At 33.3% G+C, this 23,882-nt stretch overlaps 3 protein-coding genes across 4 annotated transcripts; 2 read left to right on the forward strand and 1 right to left on the reverse strand.

The window, feature by feature from the left end:
* The first annotated feature begins 722 nt into the window (after positions 1 to 722).
* Positions 723 to 7,335, forward strand: LOC148609860 (retina and anterior neural fold homeobox protein 2-like). The gene is made up of 5 exons (XM_088541500.1): positions 723 to 960; positions 5,328 to 5,435; positions 5,859 to 6,019; positions 6,330 to 6,485; positions 6,879 to 7,335. Exons 1-5 carry the CDS (start codon positions 834 to 836, stop codon positions 7,113 to 7,115), a joined length of 789 nt encoding a protein of 262 aa, XP_088397626.1. The 5' UTR covers positions 723 to 833; the 3' UTR covers positions 7,116 to 7,335.
* Positions 7,334 to 13,170, reverse strand: LOC148609861 (sperm axonemal maintenance protein CFAP97D1-like). The gene is made up of 6 exons (XM_088541501.1): positions 13,012 to 13,170; positions 12,200 to 12,270; positions 11,679 to 11,800; positions 9,855 to 9,978; positions 9,445 to 9,576; positions 7,334 to 7,743 (listed from the first exon to the last, which is right to left on the reverse strand). The coding sequence occupies exons 1-6, from the start codon at positions 13,112 to 13,114 to the stop codon at positions 7,627 to 7,629; spliced, it is 669 nt and encodes a 222-aa protein (XP_088397627.1). The 5' UTR covers positions 13,115 to 13,170; the 3' UTR covers positions 7,334 to 7,626.
* Positions 13,171 to 13,963: 793 nt separating this feature from the next.
* Positions 13,964 to 19,362, forward strand: LOC148609862 (uncharacterized). Of its 2 annotated transcripts, none has more exons than XM_088540671.1 (4): positions 13,964 to 14,029; positions 17,178 to 17,460; positions 18,014 to 18,489; positions 19,241 to 19,362. In XM_088540671.1, exons 2-3 carry the CDS (start codon positions 17,208 to 17,210, stop codon positions 18,466 to 18,468), a joined length of 708 nt encoding a protein of 235 aa, XP_088396797.1. In that variant the 5' UTR covers positions 13,964 to 14,029; positions 17,178 to 17,207; the 3' UTR covers positions 18,469 to 18,489; positions 19,241 to 19,362. The 2 variants fall into 2 exon arrangements, with proteins under 2 accessions (XP_088396797.1, XP_088396796.1); XM_088540670.1 differs by having other exon boundaries at positions 18,014 to 18,463.
* Positions 19,363 to 23,882: the final 4,520 nt, after the last annotated feature.

Genomic DNA, 23,882 nt, shown 5'->3' on the forward strand with positions numbered 1-23,882 from the left:
ACCTAGCTGTCAATAAAAAAAATGAACGGGGTTGCAAGTTTCCTAACGTATAAAAATGAAAAAAAAATACGGACGAATTTTAAGTACTAAATTATTTTTGTTCCAGTTTTCATAGTTTGCTTATATGCTGATGTACAATGAATTTTTTTCACTGTTCGACGGTAATTAAAACTATGGCATTAGTAATTATAATTAACAAAGAATAATCCATAATATTATAGTTATTACATGCATTTACAGTGAAGGGTCAGATCCATGACATGGGATTCTTTTATCTATTTTCGCTTTTTTCATTATTAAACAAATGATTAATGGTGGGTGTTATTATCATCTAAGAATATCTTTCACACAATCAACAAAAAGGACAGATTTACACCTAATCTTTATAAAAAAGGGCAATCCTTTATTGAATCAGCATATTTTTATGAAAACATCAAAAGACAGTTTAGTCTTTTTAAAGTGTATATAAATCAATTAACTTCGAGTTACAAAAATCATTCTTTTTATTAATCTTTTTTATTAAAAACTTTGAAGTGAATGTCGTTAAGACAAATATGGAAATTGGTCTTATTTGAATAAATAAACACTTGAAATTTTGACCAGTGAGAAATAAGAACTGAGAGAGTTTCGTTGTTATAATAGTAATTTATGGCTCATATCGCCGAACTGTTCAAACAATAGTTATATTTATTGAGAAAATTCTTCTGCAAACCTAACTAATGGATTAAGAGGTGCCCAGGTCTACTTCTACTGATCCCCCCTTTGCATGTATATCAAGTTATACAAACTTTGAAAATCTGTCTTTGTGTGAGTCTAAAACGTTGCATCAAAAAATGCTGAAGTGTCCAATTGAAGATTCTGTTAAGGGGAGCCCAGATGTGGGGAAAGTTACTCAACATTCTATCGATTCTATACTGAGGACGAATGAAGAGAAGAGTGATCCACGAAAGTCTGAATACAGTAAGTTTTATATCATGAAATGATAAATGAGCTCTTATATAGCCATGCAAATTAAGGAAGTGTTATAGAAATGTTTCAGGGTCAAATCAAGTTATTATTTTATCTATTGCCACCATCTTTTTGAAATGATTTAATCATTTTGAATAACCTGAAATCAATATCATTTTATTCTGAATTTAAAGGTTTATTATACACTTGTGATTTTTTATCGAGATGTTGTAGAGTATAATTGTAAAAGCTACATTCCAGTTTTGTGGGGGGTACCTAATGTTGAAATTTGTTTTAAAATATTAGAAAGTTGCACCACAGAAAAAAATGATATTTTAACAATAAAAATTTGGACACTTTTGTACGAATAATAAAATATTTATATTATAGTATTTATATAAAAACATCCTATCATCAAATCCATTATAATGAAATAATTATGTATTTTTTCGAGGAACATTGTATTGAACTGAATTTACACGTAGAATATAAAATTATTGTTCTTCCATTTTGCTTAGAAGAATACTAATTTTAAATATTTTTAACAGCTTATGTACACGAAAAACCTACTATTTTATGTAGTTTCGGGCAGTTTACACATAAACCGAAGCAGCTTGCTTTTTTTATTATTAGTGTCAACTGTCCTTTGTATACTGTTCAAAATTTATGAAAATGATCTCAGTTTCTCAAAATAAGAATTATTGCTTTAGTTTTGAAATCGACGTTTATGACGACACAGTAACAGCAGCATGTTATAGAAAAAAAACCTGCCTTCATGTTTGTCCAAAGAGAACCAACCTACCAGAAATTTGACAAATAATATTTAAAGATTCAAAATTAAGCTTTAAATGATTGAATTGCATAAACATATCGGGATGAATTCCTTGACAATTTAATGGTATTTTTGTATACCCATAACAGGATCCAGGCACGGATGCAAGGAACGGCACGTCGCTGCTTACGTCTCCCTAAAAGTGGGGGAAAATTGCATTAAATCTCTTTTTCCACAAATTTACCCCAAAAATGATCTGGACTCGCTTCCCAAACTGAAATTCCCAATCTACCACTGTGGTCCCTAAACCACTGTTCAAAATTAATCGCACCGGAGCAAATGCATATGTTTTACGGCTGGGTGGTAACTTATATGTACGAACTAGGTATTAATAATGTAAAATTTTATTTGAAGAATTTAGATAACTTACAATGTTCCATAACAATTTAACCACATTTGTGTTATTGTGTTACTATAAACGGTCCATATTGCCTGAAGTTGGACACTGAATTGTGTTAACATGTGTAACTTATGTCAGACTGTAAATTTTCAATTTCTCAAGACGAAAAAAAAGCTGTGCAGATAGAAATTTTTTCGTATCAGTTTTTTGATCAGTGGTTTTCAATATTTTGAGTTTACTCGCTAAAAGATATTTTGAGAAATAAAAATTTTGCACTTCAGCCTAACAAATGCGTAAAATGCGTGGATCGTTACGGTGTATCCATCTGCACCATGAAAACTGATTTATTTAACGGGTCAAAGTTTTCCTTTCCTCGCTTGTCTACCTCGGACTTGACTTTTTATGAGCAACTCGGCGGGTGTTTCTAGAAAAGCAGAGGATGCTTACCCTACCGGTTCACCTGGTCGATCCTCCCAGTTTTTAGTGGAGTCCGAGTTTCTAATTTGCTTTTGTTACTTTGTATGTATGATTTTAGTTACTCTATGTTCTTTGTTGTGTATGTCTGTTTTCCATGTCTGGTCTGTCCATTCTTTTGATTACCGCTATAACCTTGGTTCCCTTGATTACTCTTTGAACAGCCTAGAATGACCATTTATCTCACCAGATTAATTTCATATCAAGAGATATAATATTGTAACAAAATAATAAATATAAAATAAGATAAAGTGAAACAAAAAAAAAAAAATAAATATAATTAAAATAAAGTATCGATGCTTAGGTATTTTGGTATATTATACTCATTCAATAAAAAAGACAAAATAAATCAATGTTTAAAGAAACTCAGTTTCCCGGATCCCCAAAGGTCTAGTACCGTTACACGTACATGCATTTTATACGGAAATGAACATGTTGAGGCTTAAGTACTAATCCGTTTCAAGTTGAGACTGTCTATGGTTCTTGACCTTCACAGGTTGATGCTTAAGTACTAATCCATTTCAAGTTCAGACTGTCTATGGTTCTAGACCTTCACAGGTTGATGCTATAAGAGAAGTAACTCCTGGCATAGAAATACTCACAGAACAAACGTTGTTTTTTTCAATCTACTCCTGCTATATTTTGCCTAACAATACTCCATTCCGTATTCAGATCTATACATTTTTTTAAAGAAAATCTAAACATACTTTAATCTCGAATTGAAATCAACCAAAGCCAAACCAAATCAAGAACTATAGTAACTCTTGCAAAGTGCTAATTTCATGCACAATCTATAAAAGTGCAACAATCGAATGACAAACTGAGACTAGTTATGTGGTCTGTAACTGTTTCTGAATTAAAAAGTTAAAGTGATTTTAGTTTCATGTATGAATCACAGCATATATGATTTTTTTTTAAAGAATGCGACTTAAATCTTTTCAGGAGGCAAAGTCCATTTTTTTTTAAATAAAGTTAATTCTAAAAATGTGTGATATCTATTTGGGAATAGTCTTTAGGCTATAATGAAGAAATGGAAACACTTTGAAAAGCATCTAATAGATTAGAGGCCCTTCAATACTCATTAATAAAAGACTAATAGATACCCATGGTTCGAACCAACATCAAATCTTTGTAATTCGGAATCCAGGTGTGTTCAAACATTCATGACTGATATTGGTCAAAATTGGCTTCACACCTGGACGAGAATGATTCCGAACTTTGCACCTTTGGGTGATTTATCATTTTGAAGGGTGTTTTAGTCCATTCATATTAGGTCCAATATTTTATCTTATCTCTAATAATTACGATAAATGAAGTTTCAGTTTTATAATGTTTAAACCTTCAAAGACTCGAACGAAATCGAGTACTCGAGTAAACCCTAGCAACATGTCCGTAAGACACTTAAAATCACCATTATACCAATTTGCAGACGGTCGTTTTGTGTAACAATTAGAAAATAAAAGCCTGTAAATTATAGAAATATTAAATGAAGCGCTTTGTAGAAAATATGACAAAGTATTTATGATGAAACTGACCATTTATAACCACCAATAAACTTGAGGTTTTCTTTTTCTAAAATCAATATTGCTGAATCATGCCGAAAATGTAATTTTACCACGCACGTGTTGGAGTTCCGGTGTCACAAGACCGACAATTGAAAGACTCCCTTGGACCTTTCGCAGTGGCGGATCCAGGCGGAGGGTTGACAAAGTGTTTGAATCTGACCTTCTTTTGCTTTTGGGGTAAAAAAAAACGTTCAGAAATCAATGAACGAACTTGATTCTGTGAGGAAGGGCTGCCTCAGGGGCTGTCGATTAGTTGAGACCGAAAATCTAATTTCCGACTAGTGAAAACTGAACATTTTAGAGCAAAACTCGACTCTCTTCCAGATTCTAAGACAAATTCATATAAAAATATTGTCCTCTATCAACTTTTGAAAAAGTTGAAAATAAATTCTCTGACAGTCGCAATATTGCGAAACACGTTCTTTCAGAATCAATCGTAGCTAGCTTCTAACGGATTTGATTTTTTGTTCACATAACATTCTGTATAATCTATTGAATGTTCTATAGATAGTATTGATTTACCAAATCTCCCCTGTGTAAAAATTATTGATGATTTAAACAGAAATAATCGGTAATTTCACTCTATACGTCACAACACGAACATCAATCCGCCGTTCACAAAATTATTTAAATTTGTGTTTAAAATTACAACTCATGCGCGAAACAAGTTCCACATTCGTTTACCTAATGTAGGCGGTCTTCGGCACTCATGATCATATTTTGGTTAATCACTCTTTCCAATAAATTATTCTATTATTAATCACCAATTCGAACGAGAATACTAGTTACACTCGATCACGACAAAATATTTAATTCTGACCATGCAACCTTTTTTCTTGGATACTGGCGACCTTGATTAAGTACTTTTAAACCTTACATTTGAGTATATGCAAAGAAAGCAAGGTCTAGTGAAATTTTCTCCAGCAATGCTTGATGTTGTCAGGCAAGATATTTTCTGACTAGGTGCCATCCTAACGTTGGAGTATGGAGGAACGGAATTCCAATCTTTTATGTTGTAGGAATAGGGGAAATCATAGATACGATGACATACCCCCTACACTACGTTCAAGCGTAGTATAGAAGGGGGTTACGTTATCGTATTTAGGGAAATCAGTACTAACTGTTGTATACCTAGCGAAAAATCCAAAATATTTTATGTGTTTTCCAGGAGAGGACCTGTCACCAAAGTCAGATGGCTCCGACATCAGTGACGAGGAACAATGGACGGAGAAGAGAGGAGCAGATGACCAGACGATTCCATTTTCCCCTAGATGTGGTGTGTATCGCAGTTTGAAAGCATACATTTTCATTCAACTTAAAGGCTTTTTCATTTTAAAAATCAAACCACAAAATTCAAGAACGCTTCGAATTCTTTTGGTAAGACTGAATTAAGCGTGGTTATCATTGGATCACATATTATGGTGTATATGCATTACTAGTGAAATTTTGAGATGGAAACAAATTTAATTCAGGTGAATGGGGGATAGGTTCGCCGCGTGTCACAACCACATCGTGACAGAAATATGGCTAGGTTTATTGTACCGATTCCCATAACCATGCATTCTACTAAGCATTAACACAAGTTATTGTTTCAAAAAATATTCACTGCTTTTTACAGTTCAGCGGTGTCTTATGTGCCAACTACTTAACTAGTATGAACGTATTACGCAATTTTACTATAATTTTTAATTTACTGTAGATTTGAATGACAATTGTTATAAGAAACGGCGAGTTCGGACAACATTCACCGCAGACCAGTTACAGGCTCTTGAAGATGTTTTTCGAGTAACTCATTATCCTGATGTAAACACCCGAGAGGAACTGTCACAGAAGACGGGTTTACCCGAGGCAAGAGTTCAAGTAAGCACCATCAACAGTAGCTTCTACTTGACGAATTCTACCGTTCGGAACTTCGATTTTAGTTTGATTAGTAATAAGCTACAATGTCGGGTTTTTAATGAGAACTACTAAATGTAACTACTTAAGCAATGAGCTATACTAGATTGAAAACTATTGTAATAATAATTAAAAGGCGATATCATACATATAATATATTCATGTATTTCCTCGCCCTAAGCACTGTTAGAACAAAATGTAGGAACTTCTCATTGAAAGAAAACTGGAAAAATGAAACGTGTTTTGAGATTCTTTTTTTTCCCTTTTTTTTCAGATATGGTTCCAGAATAGGCGGGCAAAATGGAGAAAATACGAAAAACTTGGAAATTTTGGAGGGTTGCAAGAACTGCAAGAAACTGATTTCGTACCTGCTCCAAAGTCCAGTCTTCCGAGAAATGAAGAGTTAGCATTGAGACTAGATCAAACCCAGGTAACTAGGCACAGTTTGGGTGTCATGATTTAAAAAGCAAAAAATTCATAGTAGTGTTAGAAAAATTCCCTGTTTTGCTTTAGATTAAATAAATTATAACATTTGTAAGATCCATAGTGAAAAAACCCAATACAAAACAGTAACAAACAAACAAACAAACAAACAAAAACAAAACCAAAATCAAAACAGTTAACTTCAAGTCAATGGTTTTCTTTAAAATTAATTTGCGTTTTACTTTTAATACGAAAATCGGGAGAAATCAATTACACTGTTACTTCATCACATTTTGTTGCGTGAAATTTTGCAGTTTTTATTCTTTTCCGAACAAAACAGGTTTATTTCGTGTGAATAAAGGTTAAGTTAATAAATCATTTTTTTTTCACAATATTCTAGTTGAAATCAAACCATATGAAGAAATCAGATGAAGAACAGGACATTCCACTGAACCTCTCAACCTCAGCTGTTCCAGCGTTTCCAACCTTGTTACCATTTTACGGTCTCGCGCCATTTCCGTTTCATACCGGAAGTCAAGGTCTTGTTGCACCTAAGAGGACAGGAAGTATTGCTGCTCTTAGACTTAAGGCACGCGAACACGAAGCTGCTATGGAAATGTTATTTCAGTACAAATGAATGTATATATCAGAGATGATACATGTTCTGCTATGATTTGTTACATCATGGTCCAAACATGCGAATGCGTTGGAATTCCTCCTTTAACATAGGAGAATCATTTACATGTAGCTGCACTACCATCTTCACATCGAGAATCTGGATAACTCATTTACGACAAGGGAAAAAATGCATGCAAGTGTAAACCAAGCTAACTGTGATATTACGTAACAACTATAGACTGTATTAATATATTTTAATTGTATTTGTAAATATATTAAGAATGAATAAAATTATATAAATACATGTAACAGACAATTTGTCGTCCATTGGTTATTAGTTGAGAGTGTTCAATGCACTAACCCCTCCCCCCTCCAAAAAAAAAAAATAAAATAAAACAAACAAACAAATCACTACCCTGCTGAATTAGTGCATTCTTTCTTGCATAAAGATTTCCCCCCTGGATGTTAACAAAAAGGCTTAAGGAGCATCTAACAGATATTATTTGTTGTTTATTTCGACATGCAGCATTTTACATTTTGTAAAGTGAACCAGTTTCTATTGTTAACTTCGGAGCCATCATACTGGCTCGGTGTTTCGCTATAGCGTTCAGGGCGGATTCTGCCGCGTTGTAATTTTCTGTTGGATCCTATAAAAGACAGAACAGTAAAAAGTCCAATAAAACTAGATTATTTTAATGGAATCCAACTCTGCTATATACAACATTTGTATGCAAATACTGATGACAACCTACGTGATAATATCAAAATTCAATGACAGTTAAAGTTAATTAAAAATGGGTTCGAGGCAGAAATGACCGGGTTACCGTAAACAGGAAGAAGGAGTACGACAGACCTGAAATCCCACCCCACGATATGGAACCCCATACTGTAGTAAGTTGCGTACCAAATAGATTTATTATAGTTGTTGAGAAAAATGAAACGAAAATATTTCCCGACTTTCACCATCAAAGTGTCATGCGTTTGCGCCAATTTTTTAAATATTCAAAATTTCATTTTGCGCCAAAGACTTATCATTAAACGTTAGGTAAAGTTTTAATAATTTGTACTTATACAAAACTGTAAGCCTCGGGTGAAAATAAATTGTATATGTTCTCAAAGTTTCAAAGTGTCAAAATGGACGTAATACAATCTGTTGCAGCTAGATGAAATATTTGACGGCCTTATATCAAACATTTTGAAAAATGATGACAAATTGTAAATGATGATTTAAAAATGACAAAGGTATATAGTGCACTTTTAATGTTTTAACCATTTTAACCCTCCTACTTCCACCTCCCCGTGCTGAGCAGGGATAACAGATGATGATGTGGAACAGAAGAGGCAACATATACTGCTGTGGAACACAAGGGGTAACATGTACTGCTGTGGAACACAAGGGGTAACATGTACTGCTGTGGAACAGGAGTGTTAACATGTACTGCTGTGGAACAGAATGGGTAAAAGATACTGCTGTGGAAAAGAAGGGGTAATATATACTGCTATGGAACAGAAGTGGTAATAGATACTGCTGTGGAACAGAAGGGGTAACAAATATTGCTGGCGAACGGATGTGGTACAAATAAAATGATGGTATAAAAACGAATGCTACATTTATTTACTATTTAATCATTTGTAATTGGCGCAAATACAAAACTTTATTTTTGGTACAATTGGAAAATGGTTTGTTGCGCAAAAGCAAGGAATGGTCACCATTCTATAAGCCAATTTGCGAGAGAGCAACATAAAAAAATGAAGTTTTATATTTGATTATAGTTTTTATCATAGATAACTTAGAAGTACTAAACTCATTGATTTTCGCGGATTCTGTCGGGTTAACATATTCATGTCTTGATACTGGGGGCAATGATAAAGTCACTCGATAATTTCATTAGTTCTCGATTGTGTGCTTCGCTTAAGAATTCTACAGACAAAAATAGGGCATTAATCGAACCTTAACTGACACCCCACCACGTAAGGGCGAAAAACAAAATGGATGGCAAAATGTTCAAAATGGCAAAACTCGGAAACCACATTTTAGGACTTCGTTAAAGATACCTGTACTGTATGTCATGTTATTTAAGTTCTAAAACAACAATCACTGTGCATAGTTAAAAAAAATCTTTGATCCGTCCTCAAGTAATCACCTGGAAACCGTCGGGGACGGACAGACAGAAGGACGGACACCCAACTTACAGGAGAGTATCACATAATACCTAGCCACTTCGTGTGGAGAGTATATAAAAACTAGTGGGTTTCAAACTTACAGACGCGGTACAATTTTGCAATCACAACGGAAATGGCAGAGCGTTGGTAATTTAATTCCTGGGGTTAAAACGAATACTACGTACCTGGCGACCATTAACCCGTTCTCTGATTTTTTGGTTGGCTGCTATCTGTTGCATTTTGTGTATTTCAAAATGCTCTTGATCCTTCCACTGGGTTGGGTACTTCGATATATTCATCATGTATTGCTGATTCACCTAAAAAGACAATTTGGAGCATAGTACATATGAATGCATGGCAATCGTTGAATATGTTAACCGCTTTTTTTTAATTACTTAATTTAGCATTCGGTATATCATATACTTCATTTTAACAATACACAAAAGATACCAGTCCCATCCAAATAAAAATGTTCAGTATATAATTAACATGTAAAAGCGTCACTGCTATATTCTTCCAAATATAGCCCTGTAAGATAGTTCATGAAACGGAAATATAAAATTAAACAATTATAAACGTTGAATCATTATAATACCTGATTTTCTCGCTTCCATCGTAGATGATTGTAATGTGGTTCTTTTGCATTGATTCTTTTCAGAATGGCCATGTTTTCGTGTGTTATACGCAAGAGCTCGCTCTGTCTTTTGATTTTGTTGAGACTATATAACAGACACAATTACATCATTAAAATATATTATATATCAAATTAATGATCACCTCAAAACAATTGGAAACAAGAACAAAAAAAAATAATAATAAAAAGAATATACCTGTAGAAACATTCAAAAGTAACAACAATAATATAGGGTATGTAAGTCTCGTCGTGTGACCCCGTAATTTCACGAGAATGGGTCCTAGTCTACCATTCAAATGTGACTGCAATTTATTGGAAATTAATAATGGTCCTAACTCTGAAGAGGCATTTCTGATGAATGTACATGCATGACAAAGCAATTTTTTATAAACAGTAAAAAGTTTAAGTATGAATTCTCATACAAACTGGGAATGGCATTCAGTGCCCGGAAGGGTATTTAGGTCCTGTTTATCTAAGCGACACGTCACATTGCTAATGAGTAAAATGCGGAAAGCATCAAAATGATACGAGTAACTGATAGTTGTAAAATGTTACAAATGAATCAATATAACCAAAAAATGATAACTGTTGATAACTGTTGATTCTGTTTAGAGTTTTTAGCGAAAAAATGACGTTATGTGTATGTAGCCATTTTGTAAGTTATATCGAAGAGTTTCTATTACGAGTGATTTGATTGGATTTTGGATCCGGGTTAAATTTAGGTAACTCACTAGATGGCGCTGGACGATACCCGCTAAATATGAATGAGGGAGTGTGGGTGGACTCAAACCCCTGACTTGGGATGATGATGATAGCAACAAAGGCTGAATATGTCATGATGTCTTAGAAGAATGTTGGAAGTACCTTGTTGTCAATGTGCGACAGTAATGAATCAACTGTAAAATGCATACACCATACGTAGGGGGGTGTTGGCATATTGTCATAAAAAGAGCAAGATAACAATTGGAAATAAAATCTCAATGACATTTGTCATGATGTTTCGATATCAAACATCACTTGTCTTTCATGTATAGGTTTACACATTTGTGTATATGTATGAAGCAGACCAAGGTGGTGTATCGGTAATCGCTTAAGGTTTGTGTATGTATATATATAAAAAAAACAGGTCAAGATGTATCAGTAATCGCTGTACTAATAGGTTTACACATTTGTGTATATGTATGAAGCAGACCAAGGTGTATCAGTAATCGCTTTAGGTTTACATATTTGTGTATATGTATAAAAGCAGGTCAGGTTGTTTCAGTAATCGCTGTATTAATAGGTTTACACATTTGTGTAGACCAAGTTGTATCAGTAATCACTTTAGGTTTACACATTTGTGTAGACCAAGTTGTATCAGTAATCACTTTAGGTTTACACATTTGTGTAGACCAAGTTGTATCAGTAATCACTTTAGGTTTACACATTTGTGTATGTATATTGGCAGGTCAGGGTATACCAGTAATCGCTGTATTGATAGGTTTACATATTTGTGTATATGTATGTATGAAGCAGACCAAGGTGTTATAGTAATCGATTTAGGTTTACTTAGGTAGACCAACAATCCTTAAAGTTGAGAATTTTCAGAAGTGATGCATCATCTATCTAACGGAAATTGAAATTGAAGGACTGAGCTAATCCTTTAATTGGGAATGGGAATACTCGACCATATATAAACGAAACGCTGAGTGGTTTCTATTGGTGATATTTGGGCTCCGGAATTGAAGTCGCCTAAAAATCTAAAGTCATATTAAATCATATTTGTAATTATTTTAAGGGCACTACCTTTTCTTCATGTAATCGTGTTTGACATTATCTACACTACCCCCATATTTCATTATGTAGGCCATTTTCTGTAGTAGTATTCTGTTATCACGTTCTACTGTTGTCAAACGTTCTTCTTCCATCTGTAAAGAGTAGGTCAGTTCTTCAGTACTGATGCACAGTTGGGGGCATGCTTTATCAAAATGAACTTTTACTTCTAAAACATTTTAAAAGGTTTTAGATGTGATATGTTATGATTCGTCCACAAGCGGTAGGCGGGTTCATAAGAAATGTGTATTATTTTTGCAGTTTCCGATACACACTAAACATGCTTTAAATAAAAACGAAGGAAAATGTGTTTCGCAAATTAAAGCACATTCAAGTCAGTTGTTAATTTCAACACACGTTTTCAAGTGAGTGTTAAAACACGAAAATGTCAAAATCGAAATTTCGGTTTTATAATATGAAATCAAGAGTTCTATTTTTCTTTTAATTTTGACTTAAAAAAGTGTTCAGATGAATATACTTCGCAAGTATCTTACTTGTAGCTTTTTTAACTTGATATGCAGATGCATGTACGTTTTTGGAGGTTTATTGTCTACCATAGGCTTCGCTAAAAAAAAAGATAATTTATTAATTTTCATCTTCAATAAAATGTACTTTTCTACGGGATTTTACAACCAATATAGGAGCCAACAATGATCATTTCCTTGTGTTTCATAAAGTATTTTAGGTACGGATGAGGTTTGGAAGTAGTTTGAGTAAACATCGGTTTTTTTCATATACAGATGGAAGTTGATTATTATGAGTATATATTAATATCCGAGGTTAAATAGAAAAAAAAGAAAGTATAGTAAACAATTGAAGCCTCAGACATGTTATTGAAGTGAAAAAAAAAACATCAAAGGAAGACATTTTAGTGATAAAATTATGGTATTTGGTGAGATCTTCATGCATTTTGAGACATATACATGTACACAGGAAATGTTACAATAAGCACATGTGTGATGGGTCGTCAGAGTATAAGCTCTTTTCAATGGAAGTGTCAGCTTAGTAGCTCGAAAAAGAATTCCATACTAAAATAAAATTAGGAATCGAAATAATTAAATACAAATCTGCATTTTACAACACATGACATAAGGAAATGCTGAAAAACTACTGGTATATCTAAATTAGAGCTAAATTGTTGAAAACATACCCAATCCACAATTATATGAAACAATTTTAAAAACAAATGTTTTATGTACATAATATATTCATTCGTTTGTCGCCATTTTCCACGTAGGACAGAATGTTGTCATACCCCGGTCAATGTACATGCTGTGATACAAAGTAAGGAGCACCCGTTTTATACCTGTCACAACCTTCTTCCTGTGTGCATCATAATAACTTTGGTCCCATCGATGCCTGAGATAGTAATTATTAGCAGGAGTCAAAGGCTGGTAAGCCCGATGCATCTTCAGAGAAAAAATTGACGGAAGGGGAAACTATGGCGACGACAATTAAAGGACGTAGATCACTGTGACGTTGTTTTCATTATGGCGCCATTATTTTTACCCGTTTATAACAGAAGGCAACGATCGTAAAAATTTACGGTATTAATAAATGACTAAATATTATCATGACGAACAAATAAAAATGAAAACAGAATGTGGAGAAAACAAAAGAAAATGAACAAATAATAAAATCATGTAAAATTTTAGAAGATAAAAAAAAACAAGCATGATCATATTTAGTCCAAAATAAACGAAAAAAGACCGTTTTAATTGAAGCTAATATATACAAGGTTTTAACCAGAATTGAAATTCAGTACATGTAATAGATTTAGACTTTTACGACATTTGACAATATAATTCTTGAAAGAATTTTGGACATTGGCCTTAACAGACAATGATGATTTTTGTAATTTTCGTGGAAATAAAATTGTCTATTTACTTCATCGTCTTTTCTCGATACAACTTATATATTATTCAATATATTATTTAAAAAAAGACGAGCAAACCGTGATACTTTCAAATATACAATAAAATAAATAAAACAAGACAACAGGCACAAAATAAAATCCCTAATCATGTTGTGTTGATTGAAGATGAACAGATTAAACCGGTGACAGAAGTTGATCGTGTTCGAGTGTTACACTGGCAGGTATAATAGATCAGTACCAGAACGTTTTATGTTTTATCATATCCACACATGCGTGTAACTGAATAAAATTGTCAGTCACGACAAGAAAATCACTGACTGGCGACAATATATTAAACTCGTGCACGCACGAGACTTAAACCGCGCGATTTGATATATATATATATATATAGCTTCAGTTCCAGCCATCATTTTTGAACTGGCATTCAGTAAGGTGACGTGTGGGTTGTGTAAGTAAAATATGTATATATCTGTATATCAAGTAATTAGAGACTAAACAAATGGTTAAAACTCCCGGTATAGACCAACAATTCAGCAAAATTTACTTAAAATATTGCATAATATATACAAAAAGATAATAATTCGTAACTCTTGTTTTACACATATAAAATATTGAAATTTAGCAACTTTTCCTAGACAAAATAATTTGGATTGAAAAAAAAAATTCTACAATTTTGCCAGTTTGCCATTAATACATACTGAAAATTAAAAAGGTTTCTTTCTTCCTGTCTTATGAAAATATGCATTTTTATTACAATGCCGGTAATTTACACATAAAGCCTCCATATATAATGATTAATTCAAGTGCATCTTAAGGTGTACCCGAATAGTCATTTTTATCAATTTCTTTCTTTGTAAAGGGTGCGCTGTACACACTGTGACGTTCACAAAACTGACCCTGTTTTTGTAAAACTTAAAAACTCGAAATTTTGTTGGAATATTGATTATTTATACATATACAGATATACAATCTGTGATAAATGTAATCTAAATGAAAAAATGGCATTTGGAATGTTTCAGCCCCTACCGTACAAGGTTCTCTAATTTTATCAACGAAAAGTGGTGGGGGACATCTTTTTGAAAAAAAAGTTCAAAAAATTGGGGACATAATTACTCATCCATTGAAAATAAAATTAAAATAATCTATATTTTCCTCATTTCTTAACAAGACAGATTTTCAAATTATAGATTTCGGTTGTTGCTGAAATATAAATACGAATTTTGCGCATGCGGTACTTTAGCATCAGCTGGCTGATTTTGCAAGAAAGTGTATCATGAATGTTATTTTCACCTACTTCTCACCACTTAAGACATGCTTTCATCCTGTGGTATTTTCTTAGTGCACGATATTTTATAAAACGTAGGTAGCTAAAGCTTTCAATTTTTGGAAAAGAGCACCCTGATTTATACTAAAATTCAGCATTTTTTTCGGTATGTTACCTTAGCTACTACGTTTATGACAATATTCACTTGGAGATTAGTAAATTACTTTAACTTCAACAAATCAAGGATTAAAAAGATATGTACTTTCTATAGGAAAAAAAACCTTGATGTTTCTTTATTTGTCTGCACTAAAACAGCTTTGTTTCAAGGATTTTTTTTCAGAATTGACCTAACAAGTACTACCGATGGTTAAGGCTATTTTTCAAACCAAATTCCCTGACAACAGATGTCTATTTAAGGTGTCATAGCATAAAAAAAGTCTTTGTTCCTTTTTACATATATAATGAGAAAAAGTAATGTAAAAAATGTACTTTAAACATGAAATGATATGATATGTTCTTGAATGAGCACAGTATTGGACAGTTTCAATTAGAATTTTAAAAGTAATACATGTTTATTTAAAGCTGCATTTTCGTAAAAAAAGATCCGTCGAAATATGCCTTAATTCTACTAAATTGCACTTTTCCTATATAATTTCATTCGATATCCACAAATAAAATGTGTTAAATACATGATATAGGTGTCTATATATTTAATGTCTTGCAAGACAAAAAAATCGTATGCATGTGACTTCTGGTGATCTTAAATCCACACATGTGCTGTAAGGGTCGCTTTTTTCAAAAACTAATCTGATTGCAAAGCAAAAGTGGTTAATCAATGGCAAGAAAGACCGTCGGACTCAAGCCGTAAAAAGGAAACAGTTCGAATATAATACAAGGATCCTTTTGAAATTTACGTATTGTGATATACTATGGCACAAATATGGTCAGAAACTGTCATTATTCACTTGAAAACTAATCAAGAAATAGATGAAATGAAATGTAAACAAGACACGTGCTTAACTGTGTATACGTTATTGTTATTTTTTTACCAAAGTAATAAGTATTTTCACATGTAACCCGGGTTAATGTCCTGTCGGCAATCTTTGGATGCAATGACGAAAAATAATTAGATCTGAGCTATCGATCTTCTTTGAAAAAAACGTTGTTTTCACAATATTCTGTAGCTATTATCGACATTTATTGCTTCAGTTGCATTACTACAAACTTGTATCATGTTATCAGCAAAATTCAGTAGAATCAAAACTGAACAAATTTTCATTTTATCAGCAAAATTCAGTAGAATCAAAACTGAACAAATTTGGCAGCTAATGTAGCTTTAAATGATAGCATGTTCCATGTGTGAGAGAGCAAAATTCTTTTCGAAATAATATATCTTCGCTGTTATCAAAGAGTTTTATCATATATCTCGTTTTACTGTAGTCTGTTGTTCATTTATACTTTTCGCAGACGATGAAATTTGCAAATTTAAAGAAAAGTTATCATATCTGGAAAATTTCATATTTTATTCTATTTTTTAAACAGTTTAGGAAGTGGGCAATATAGTAATGTTGTTTTAACTTGTAATATATCTTCTTTACAAGTAAAACACCACTTAAGTCAATTGATCTGTTGAAAATACAACATATTTAAACGTATTTATTCTTTATCAAACTAAAAAAACATTGCGACTTATACGTAAGGTCACACTTGCTCTTCGCGCCTTTAAAAAGTAAACAGTTTTGCATTTTGAAATAATAAAAATGAAAATGTATTTTGAATAGGGTTTGAAAAAAAATATATCATTTAGGCACTGTGGTGCAGGTGTGTTTGCTTTACTTTGGCGTATCATACAGAAGGCTTCAGAGTGTTCTTTCAGTGTTCGGTCTTCTTGTGGTAGCTGTACAATCCTAGCCGCTTCCACTGTACTTAATCATCTTATTTGAATTCGTAGAGCTATGTTACATAAAAGTCATTCCACACTTTGCATGCATTTTCAAAATTAGTCAAATGCAATACCCATATTAGGATTTTTCATTGTTCCGCTTGAACTTTCTTTGGTTCTGAATTTTATCTAATGTAAAGTGTCAATATTCATGTTTACATCCTGAGATAGAATAACACCGATGATTATGTGTACTAGAAGATAATTACTTTTTTATTTAATCTAAAAAAAATATTAAAGATGACTGAAACGGTACCGAGCCCGGTGAGTGGATCAAGTTTTGGTCTTTTCAATTCGTAGATATAAGAAATACGTGTACAATTCATAATAATATAAAAATATTTTGTTTTTGTGTATATGCACTGATGTAACAATTCTCTATATTTTTAGACAAATTCCAGTCTGAATTCACTTATCAATATGATACGATTTGTGGGTTTATTGTCCTTATGTATACTATGTGCTGCATATATACCAGGCCCCCGGAACACGCAGCGTCGGTTGTTGAAACATCGAGATGAAAAGAAAGAGGATGATGACCGTCTAGTTCGTAGTTCAGCTGATGCCTCTTCAGAAGATTTTCTCAGACAATTGAAGAACAGCAATGATGCTTTCTTGTCACATCGCCATGCATTTCCAGCATACAAATCAAAACGTTTATCAAAGTATACTGGTATGTACAGGTTGTATTTTAAATGTTTCATTCGGATCGTTTATTAAGCAACCGTTACGTGAGCATCCAGTTTTATTTGAGAATCGATGGGACGAAAAAAAAACCAAAAAACAAAAAACATGATATTATATTGCGCTTTCTGAAAAAAGACTTGGTTTCATGCTATTGTGTCTGTTATCAAATTACCTTTTCTTTAGTTGGAAACAAAAACACAGTCCGCGATCATTCTGAACCACAACACCAGTCTTAATTCATAAAATCTGTCGAATTCATAAATGTTAAAGACGTTTCAAAGACATAAGTTGTGACTCTATCTATGCTACATATGATTCCTTGAAGATTTTTTCGGGCCCGTAGTATATCGAATCCGCACACATTTTACCATTTCTGGATTTATCTATCGCTTAGCTTCCTGGAACATATTAAACTAGTGTAAAAGCTTATGAAAAAGGTTTAAACTTTTGCAAAAATACATGTATATTGCCCTGACAGCTTATTCCTATAAAATATTTTCAGTTGATAAGTTATCTTAAGAATGCTTATTTTTTTTCAGCTGATGATTTGTTCGATCGTGGTTCAGCTGACTTGTTTGAACGAGGTTCAGCCGATGATTTGTTCGATCGAGGTTCAGCCGACTTGTTAGAACGAGGTTCAGCTGATGATTTGTTCGATCGTGTTTCAGCTGACTTGTTTGAACGAGGTTCAGCTGTTGATTTGTTTGATCGTGGCTCAGCTTACTTGTTTGAACGAGGTTCAGGAGATGACTTGTTTGCTCGAGGTTCAGGAGACGATCTGTTTGCTCGGGGATCAGGTGATGATTTGTCTGCTCGCGGCCCAGGGGACGATTTGTTTGATCGGGGATCTGGAGACGATTTGTTTGCTCGAGGTTCAGGTGATGATGTAGCTGTTCGTGGCTCGGGGGAGGCCTCAGAAGAAGACATTGTATCGCTGAAGTACGCCAGCATTGATTCGCTATTACGTCGCCTGGTCCAGAAGACACGAGGTTAAGAAGAAATACCTGTTGTAGTAGTATGTTTATTGTTGCTATTAACAATCTTGAACTTGATTTTTTACGAAGTACACTGTAAATGTCTAAAGATTTTTTCATTAAGAATTGATCTGAAAAAAAACCCCAGTTTTGTTCATTTGAACGAAACATACCTAGATATAAAAAAAAATGCAATTATGATTTGAGTTGTAAAGGTTCGAAAGACTATACGTGCCATTTGGGTATCGCCGCTGTATTGCAGTCAAGTTATTACAGTACATGTAATACTGTTTAAAAATCTTCGATAACTGTTTCTATTGCAATGAAACAAGATTCTTAAATTTTGACCAGCAAGTTGAATCAATAAGAATTTAGTGAATACTTCAAAGACTATAAGTTTTCATAGTTACAATGATATTTTAAAATGATTTCGTTCGTGTTCACTTAAAACCATTCTTAAACGTTGTAGCAAATATCAGAAGAAGACTTTACAAACCTTCGTCATATAAGTTTTTCTAGTTTTGTATGAATTTTTCATAAAACCGAAATCTTCATAAAGCTGCATTGAACCATCTCCATTTTTGATGTTTGGAATCTCATTAATTACCCAAGAATACGAAAGATCCTTCCACAGCCAGATGATTTCTTCTACCCAAACGTTTGATGTCGTATATATGCGCACGTGGAGGAGGGGTTTACTAGCAGTGATTTACCACCAAATGTCCGTAAAACCCACGGCTCCAGTATTTAGTCTTTCTTTAGTGAACATTAAGTTTTCTTTATATTTTTCAGATTACCATGGTGTGTGATTATAAGGCAGCATACTGTTCGGCTATAAAGCTGAAGGTGGTGCATACAGTGGGTGTCTAAGAATTCTCTGGGAAGAGTGTATTAATAAAAGGTCATAAGGTTAACTTACGTTGTGTCGTTTCTGTTTAATGTGATATAATAGCTTTACCAATTAAAAAACAAAAAGAAAAGAAAAGAAAAACGAACGAAAGAATAAGGAAAAGAAAAAAAAGATTGGGTGCTAAAAACTGTTGGTATTTAAACGGGACCACAACATTATATATATAATATAAAAATTGCACATAAAAATTGCACAATCAAGCCATCAATGTTATTTTTGATATACTTTAGTAACATGATATTGACAAACTTCTTTAAGAATATAAAACGTGACTTTATCAAGATCTTCACAAAGTAATTATGAAAGGATTAACTTCACGAAGTTTCAAAATACGTTGAATAAATACAAATAAGCTAATAACAGCTGTATAAACGACAAATACATATTCGGTTGATTGCTCTTGTTTTCATTAACTTTAAAAAGAAAACTAGAAGTTGGAACCCACTTTTTTTGGAAAAGTTTATTCGGTGCAAAATATGGTCAAAAATAAATAAATGTTGGCCTGGAACCCTTATTTAAAAATTCTCGCGATTCTCCTTGATTTTGATTATAATATACATAATATTTAAGTTCAGGCGTTCAGCCATATTATATATAAGTAATTCCAAACAGAACGTCTTGTTCAATGCAGCTGGGAGCAATCGAGGTGAATTCAAAGGTTAACAAACAAAATCCATAGCCCCTTTTAGGACAGAATAGATGTAGCTCTAGAATCTGCGTTTAGCCTTATCCAAAAACTAACTAAAGGTATATGCTTGAAAATGAGATGTACGAAAATAATAATAATAAAAAAAAATAATAATAAAAAGAAAAAAAATAGAACTCACGAGATCACATATTAAATGTCCCCTCCTTGTTCCCGAAAAACTCATTATACACGTGAATGTGTGAACTTAATTCAGATACAAAATTAAAAAAAAAAAAAAAAAAAAAAAAAAAAAAATCGAAAGTGCATGGTTGCATTACCCATTTATAATTCCCCGAAGTTTCACGGAGTGTAGGAGTTGTAGGTATCGGAGGCGAGAACTCGCCCAGATGAACCAGAAAGTAAGATGTGACTCAATGGTTCAAAGTTCAGACTTCGAATTTATAATTTGTTTCCAAGATGTCATAGTTACGACTACAGAGTTATACTGCGTGGTGCGTATAAAGAAAAACACGTTTTCCCAAGTTCTAATGGTAACGAGGAAAATAAGTAATGAGCAGCCATTTTCTCAACATTTCAAAATTATACCGCTATATTTCCCGGAGTTAAATAGTGGTAATGCAAATTTTAGACCAGTCAGGAATTTGAACATATCTCAAATTGAATTGATGGTTTGAATATTGGTTTGTCAGACTCTTAAGTCTTTTGTTGTGATCTTAAAGTTTTGTCCCAACACACACTGAGTCCAGGGCAAAATGGATGTCTAGCTATATATGTTTTCCCTTCAGCAACTGTGTATGGAGTTTTCATATAACAACTCATACGTTATGTCAGAGCTTGCCGTACCTATGCAGACTTTTTGTACCACATATGACTTCTTACAATAAAGCCTTCTGGAACAGGGTTTTGTTGCTACAAGATTGAAATAGTGGTCACTACAGAAGTTTTATGGTCGTCATTATAACCAAGCGGTTTCGGTCAATGCTATATGTTTGTTTTGGTGTCTGTTACTCGAGAGGCAGAGATTCCACACGAAGACCTTGAAGTAGCTTATCTTCGGCCAAACAATAATTTAATTACAACAACGATACAATGGTAGTTCACAGTATAAATTAAACCTGATCAAATTGAATTAACTATAGCCAAATTAACATGACAACTTAGATATCCTAATAAGTAACAGAGTTAACTTTCACATGATTCTCAATTGACTTTATAATTAGTATTACTTAAGCTTAGTTTCACCTTGATTAATTCCTCAAATATAATTGCATAATTTATGATACGTTACAAACTAACAAAGCTCAATGTCACATTAAAAGTACTGCGAACCAACATGCTAAAATATGTACTGTAATTCCTAAAATGACAAATGAAAATCATACTAAATTATACAAAAACATTACTCTTTCTCTTTATTTGATTATAAGGTCCATATTTACTCGGTGGTATCATCAGAAACTCGTGGATCATTACGGTGTATCCATTTAGACCATGAGAACCGATTTGTTTGACAACGTGTCATAGTTTTCCTTTCCCCTTTCGTCAATCCGGGCTTGGCTTTTTTAGCAGCTCGGCGGGTGTTTCTAGAAAAGCAAAGGTCGCTCACCCTACCGGTGCATCTGGTCCATGCTCCCAACATTTGGTGGGTTAGACTTGCTCATTTACTTTTGTTGCTTTTTAGGCTTTATGTATGTCTCTCCTACTTTGGTGGGGAAACATTGTTTTTGGCTCGTCCGTGTGTCCACCACAAAGTTTGTCAGCACAACTCCTCTGAAACTAGTGAAGCGAATTTTATGAAACGTGGTATGTAGAAAGAACATAATAATGTAGTTGTGCATATTACCAGGAAATTTTGATTTCCTACTTTATTGTAGGAGTTATGTCCCTTTGAACTTAAAAAATTTGCCAAAAATTCTCATAAATTACTTTGTCAGCGCAACTCCTCTGAAACTACTGAACTGAATTTTACGAAACGTGGTATGTAGCAAGAACATCATATGTTAAAAAACAAACTAATTATTTTGGTCATTTTATGTTCTTTGTTGTGTTTGTCTGTTTTCCATGTCTGGCATTTGTCCCTGGATGAACATTGATATGATTACGCATGTTAATTTGATATACACACATAATAAAAAAAAACATTGTTTTTTTTCAAACGCAATTCAAAAAATAGTTTAATCAAAATAGGATATGTGGTACGATTGCCAATGAGGTATGCCAAGTAACGAACGATTAAATTTCTATAGGGTCACCACACTGTTCTTCAATTATGGGCAATGAAAACCCATATACCATAAAGCACGGTGAAAAAGACCCAAAAATGATGTTGAACTATATTCATAAAGGACGAAAATCGACCTAATCTATCAAAAAAAGTGACAAAAGTTCATGATTCTGTATAGAAATATGCCATCCAAATTGGACCCCCAAAAAGTGTCACCATTTCATCATTTTTTTATAAAATGTGTCACAAGAGTTGTATAAAAGAAGAGTTCAAAATAAAGGTCTGTTCAGTGTTGATCTACTGTTAGTGTTATAACATGACACATTAAAAGCCTCTTAACAGTCATTAAATAAGAAAACTTTCTGTAAAGTTTGTGTTCTATAATAAGTTAGTCACGCTCGCTCATGTCAATCATTACACAATCTCACTCCTGACATTGATATACTAATATGTAAAGGACCTGGGTCGTTTTCCCCAGAAGAAGGGTCAATAAAACAATGTTCAAATATCCAAACTTTTCATTAGAATCTAAAACCCTTCTTTTCCAAAAAATGGAAATTTGTGAAAAATCTCAGATGGAGGAAAAAATAGCGACACATATAGTTGAAAATACTTTCTCGATCTTTCTGCTCTAAATTGATCTCTTTGGGTCGGGGATTTCCAAAGAAGCACAATTGTAACCATTACAATGCATTGTTTTAAGCGTTCTGTGCTTGAGGCAAACACATCGTCCTTACGATGTTGACTTAATAGTAAAACACAGAAACATACTGTAAAACCACAAGTAACTCTTCATATTTACATCAAATGTAATAAGTTGTGTTCGTAGCCCAAATGACTGAATTGTTAGCTGAAAAGTTTTTAGTTCAAATTTGACCCTGGCATTTTTTTTTTCTTTGTGTTTGTTTGTTAAAATTTTATTATGACAATGCCATTTCTCCCTTTTAATAAACGATTAGTCTAATTTTTTCATATCTCAACACCTTTAACTCGATCAGTCAAATTTGGTTCGTTACGTATTTAAATGCTTAATTTTAGCATTAATTAGTGAGTACTTTACCAGTTAAGTTGGTGTCTGTTCGTTCATTCATGAGATCAATCTAATATCTATCCGGTCGTCGTTTTTCAACAGAAACCAAGAAGCAAATGTAAGTAAAACATATATTATAGTAAACGTGTAATGGCTGTAAATCTCTTGATTTTCACGAATACATATTGTTAGCAGTGGGTCAAAAGAGATGGGGTCCGGCCTTGGGTCGGCAGAACTCCTTTTGTATCCACAAAACTAAAAGTCTGGAGAGGCATCTTAATTCTCCCCTGTCAGTCCATTTTTTCGGATTGTGTCTTCTGATTCTGGGTCTGGCAAGAATGTTAACATCTTGGGCCAGCCTTTGCCTATAACTATAGTCCACCCTGATGCATGTATAAATTGTTTTTTATCTTATTTTTCATTCATTAGTTTATTTGTTCATTTACATTTTAATATTAAGTTCATAAAGACTTATTCTTTTACTGCATTTTATTCCTGTTATACCGGACACCACTTCATTGCTTTATACGCCCATTTTTTTTATAAAGGGCATTGTGTCATACAAAATGTACATGCATGTGCGGAGACATCATTGGTGTCTTCCAGGGATTGTAAATAGGA

This window comes from Perna viridis, chromosome 8, assembly GCF_037379345.1.
Source record: "Perna viridis isolate PV_CMFRI_1.1 ecotype Kerala chromosome 8, ASM3737934v1, whole genome shotgun sequence".
In the NCBI taxonomy this organism is placed as follows: Eukaryota; Metazoa; Mollusca; class Bivalvia; order Mytilida; family Mytilidae; genus Perna; species Perna viridis.

Bases quoted from the DNA above. Each gene is read 5' to 3' on its own strand.
- LOC148609860 (XM_088541500.1), top strand. From the start codon at position 834: ATGCTGAAGTGTCCAATTGAAGATTCTGTTAAGGGGAGCCCAGATGTG. The intron at 5,436-5,858 runs GTGTGTATCGCA...AATTTACTGTAG, and splicing joins TCCATTTTCCCCTAGATGTG to ATTTGAATGACAATTGTTAT. The intron at 6,486-6,878 runs GTAACTAGGCAC...ACAATATTCTAG, and splicing joins TGAGACTAGATCAAACCCAG to TTGAAATCAAACCATATGAA.
- LOC148609861 (XM_088541501.1), bottom strand. From the start codon at position 13,114: ATGCATCGGGCTTACCAGCCTTTGACTCCTGCTAATAATTACTATCTC. The intron at 9,979-11,678 runs GTAGTGCCCTTA...TCTGTTATATAG, and splicing joins CACGATTACATGAAGAAAAG to TCTCAACAAAATCAAAAGAC. The intron at 7,744-9,444 runs GTACGTAGTATT...TGTCTTTTATAG, and splicing joins AACGGGTTAATGGTCGCCAG to GATCCAACAGAAAATTACAA.
- LOC148609862 (XM_088540670.1), top strand. From the start codon at position 17,208: ATGATACGATTTGTGGGTTTATTGTCCTTATGTATACTATGTGCTGCA. The intron at 17,461-18,013 runs GTATGTACAGGT...ATTTTTTTTCAG, and splicing joins ACGTTTATCAAAGTATACTG to CTGATGATTTGTTCGATCGT.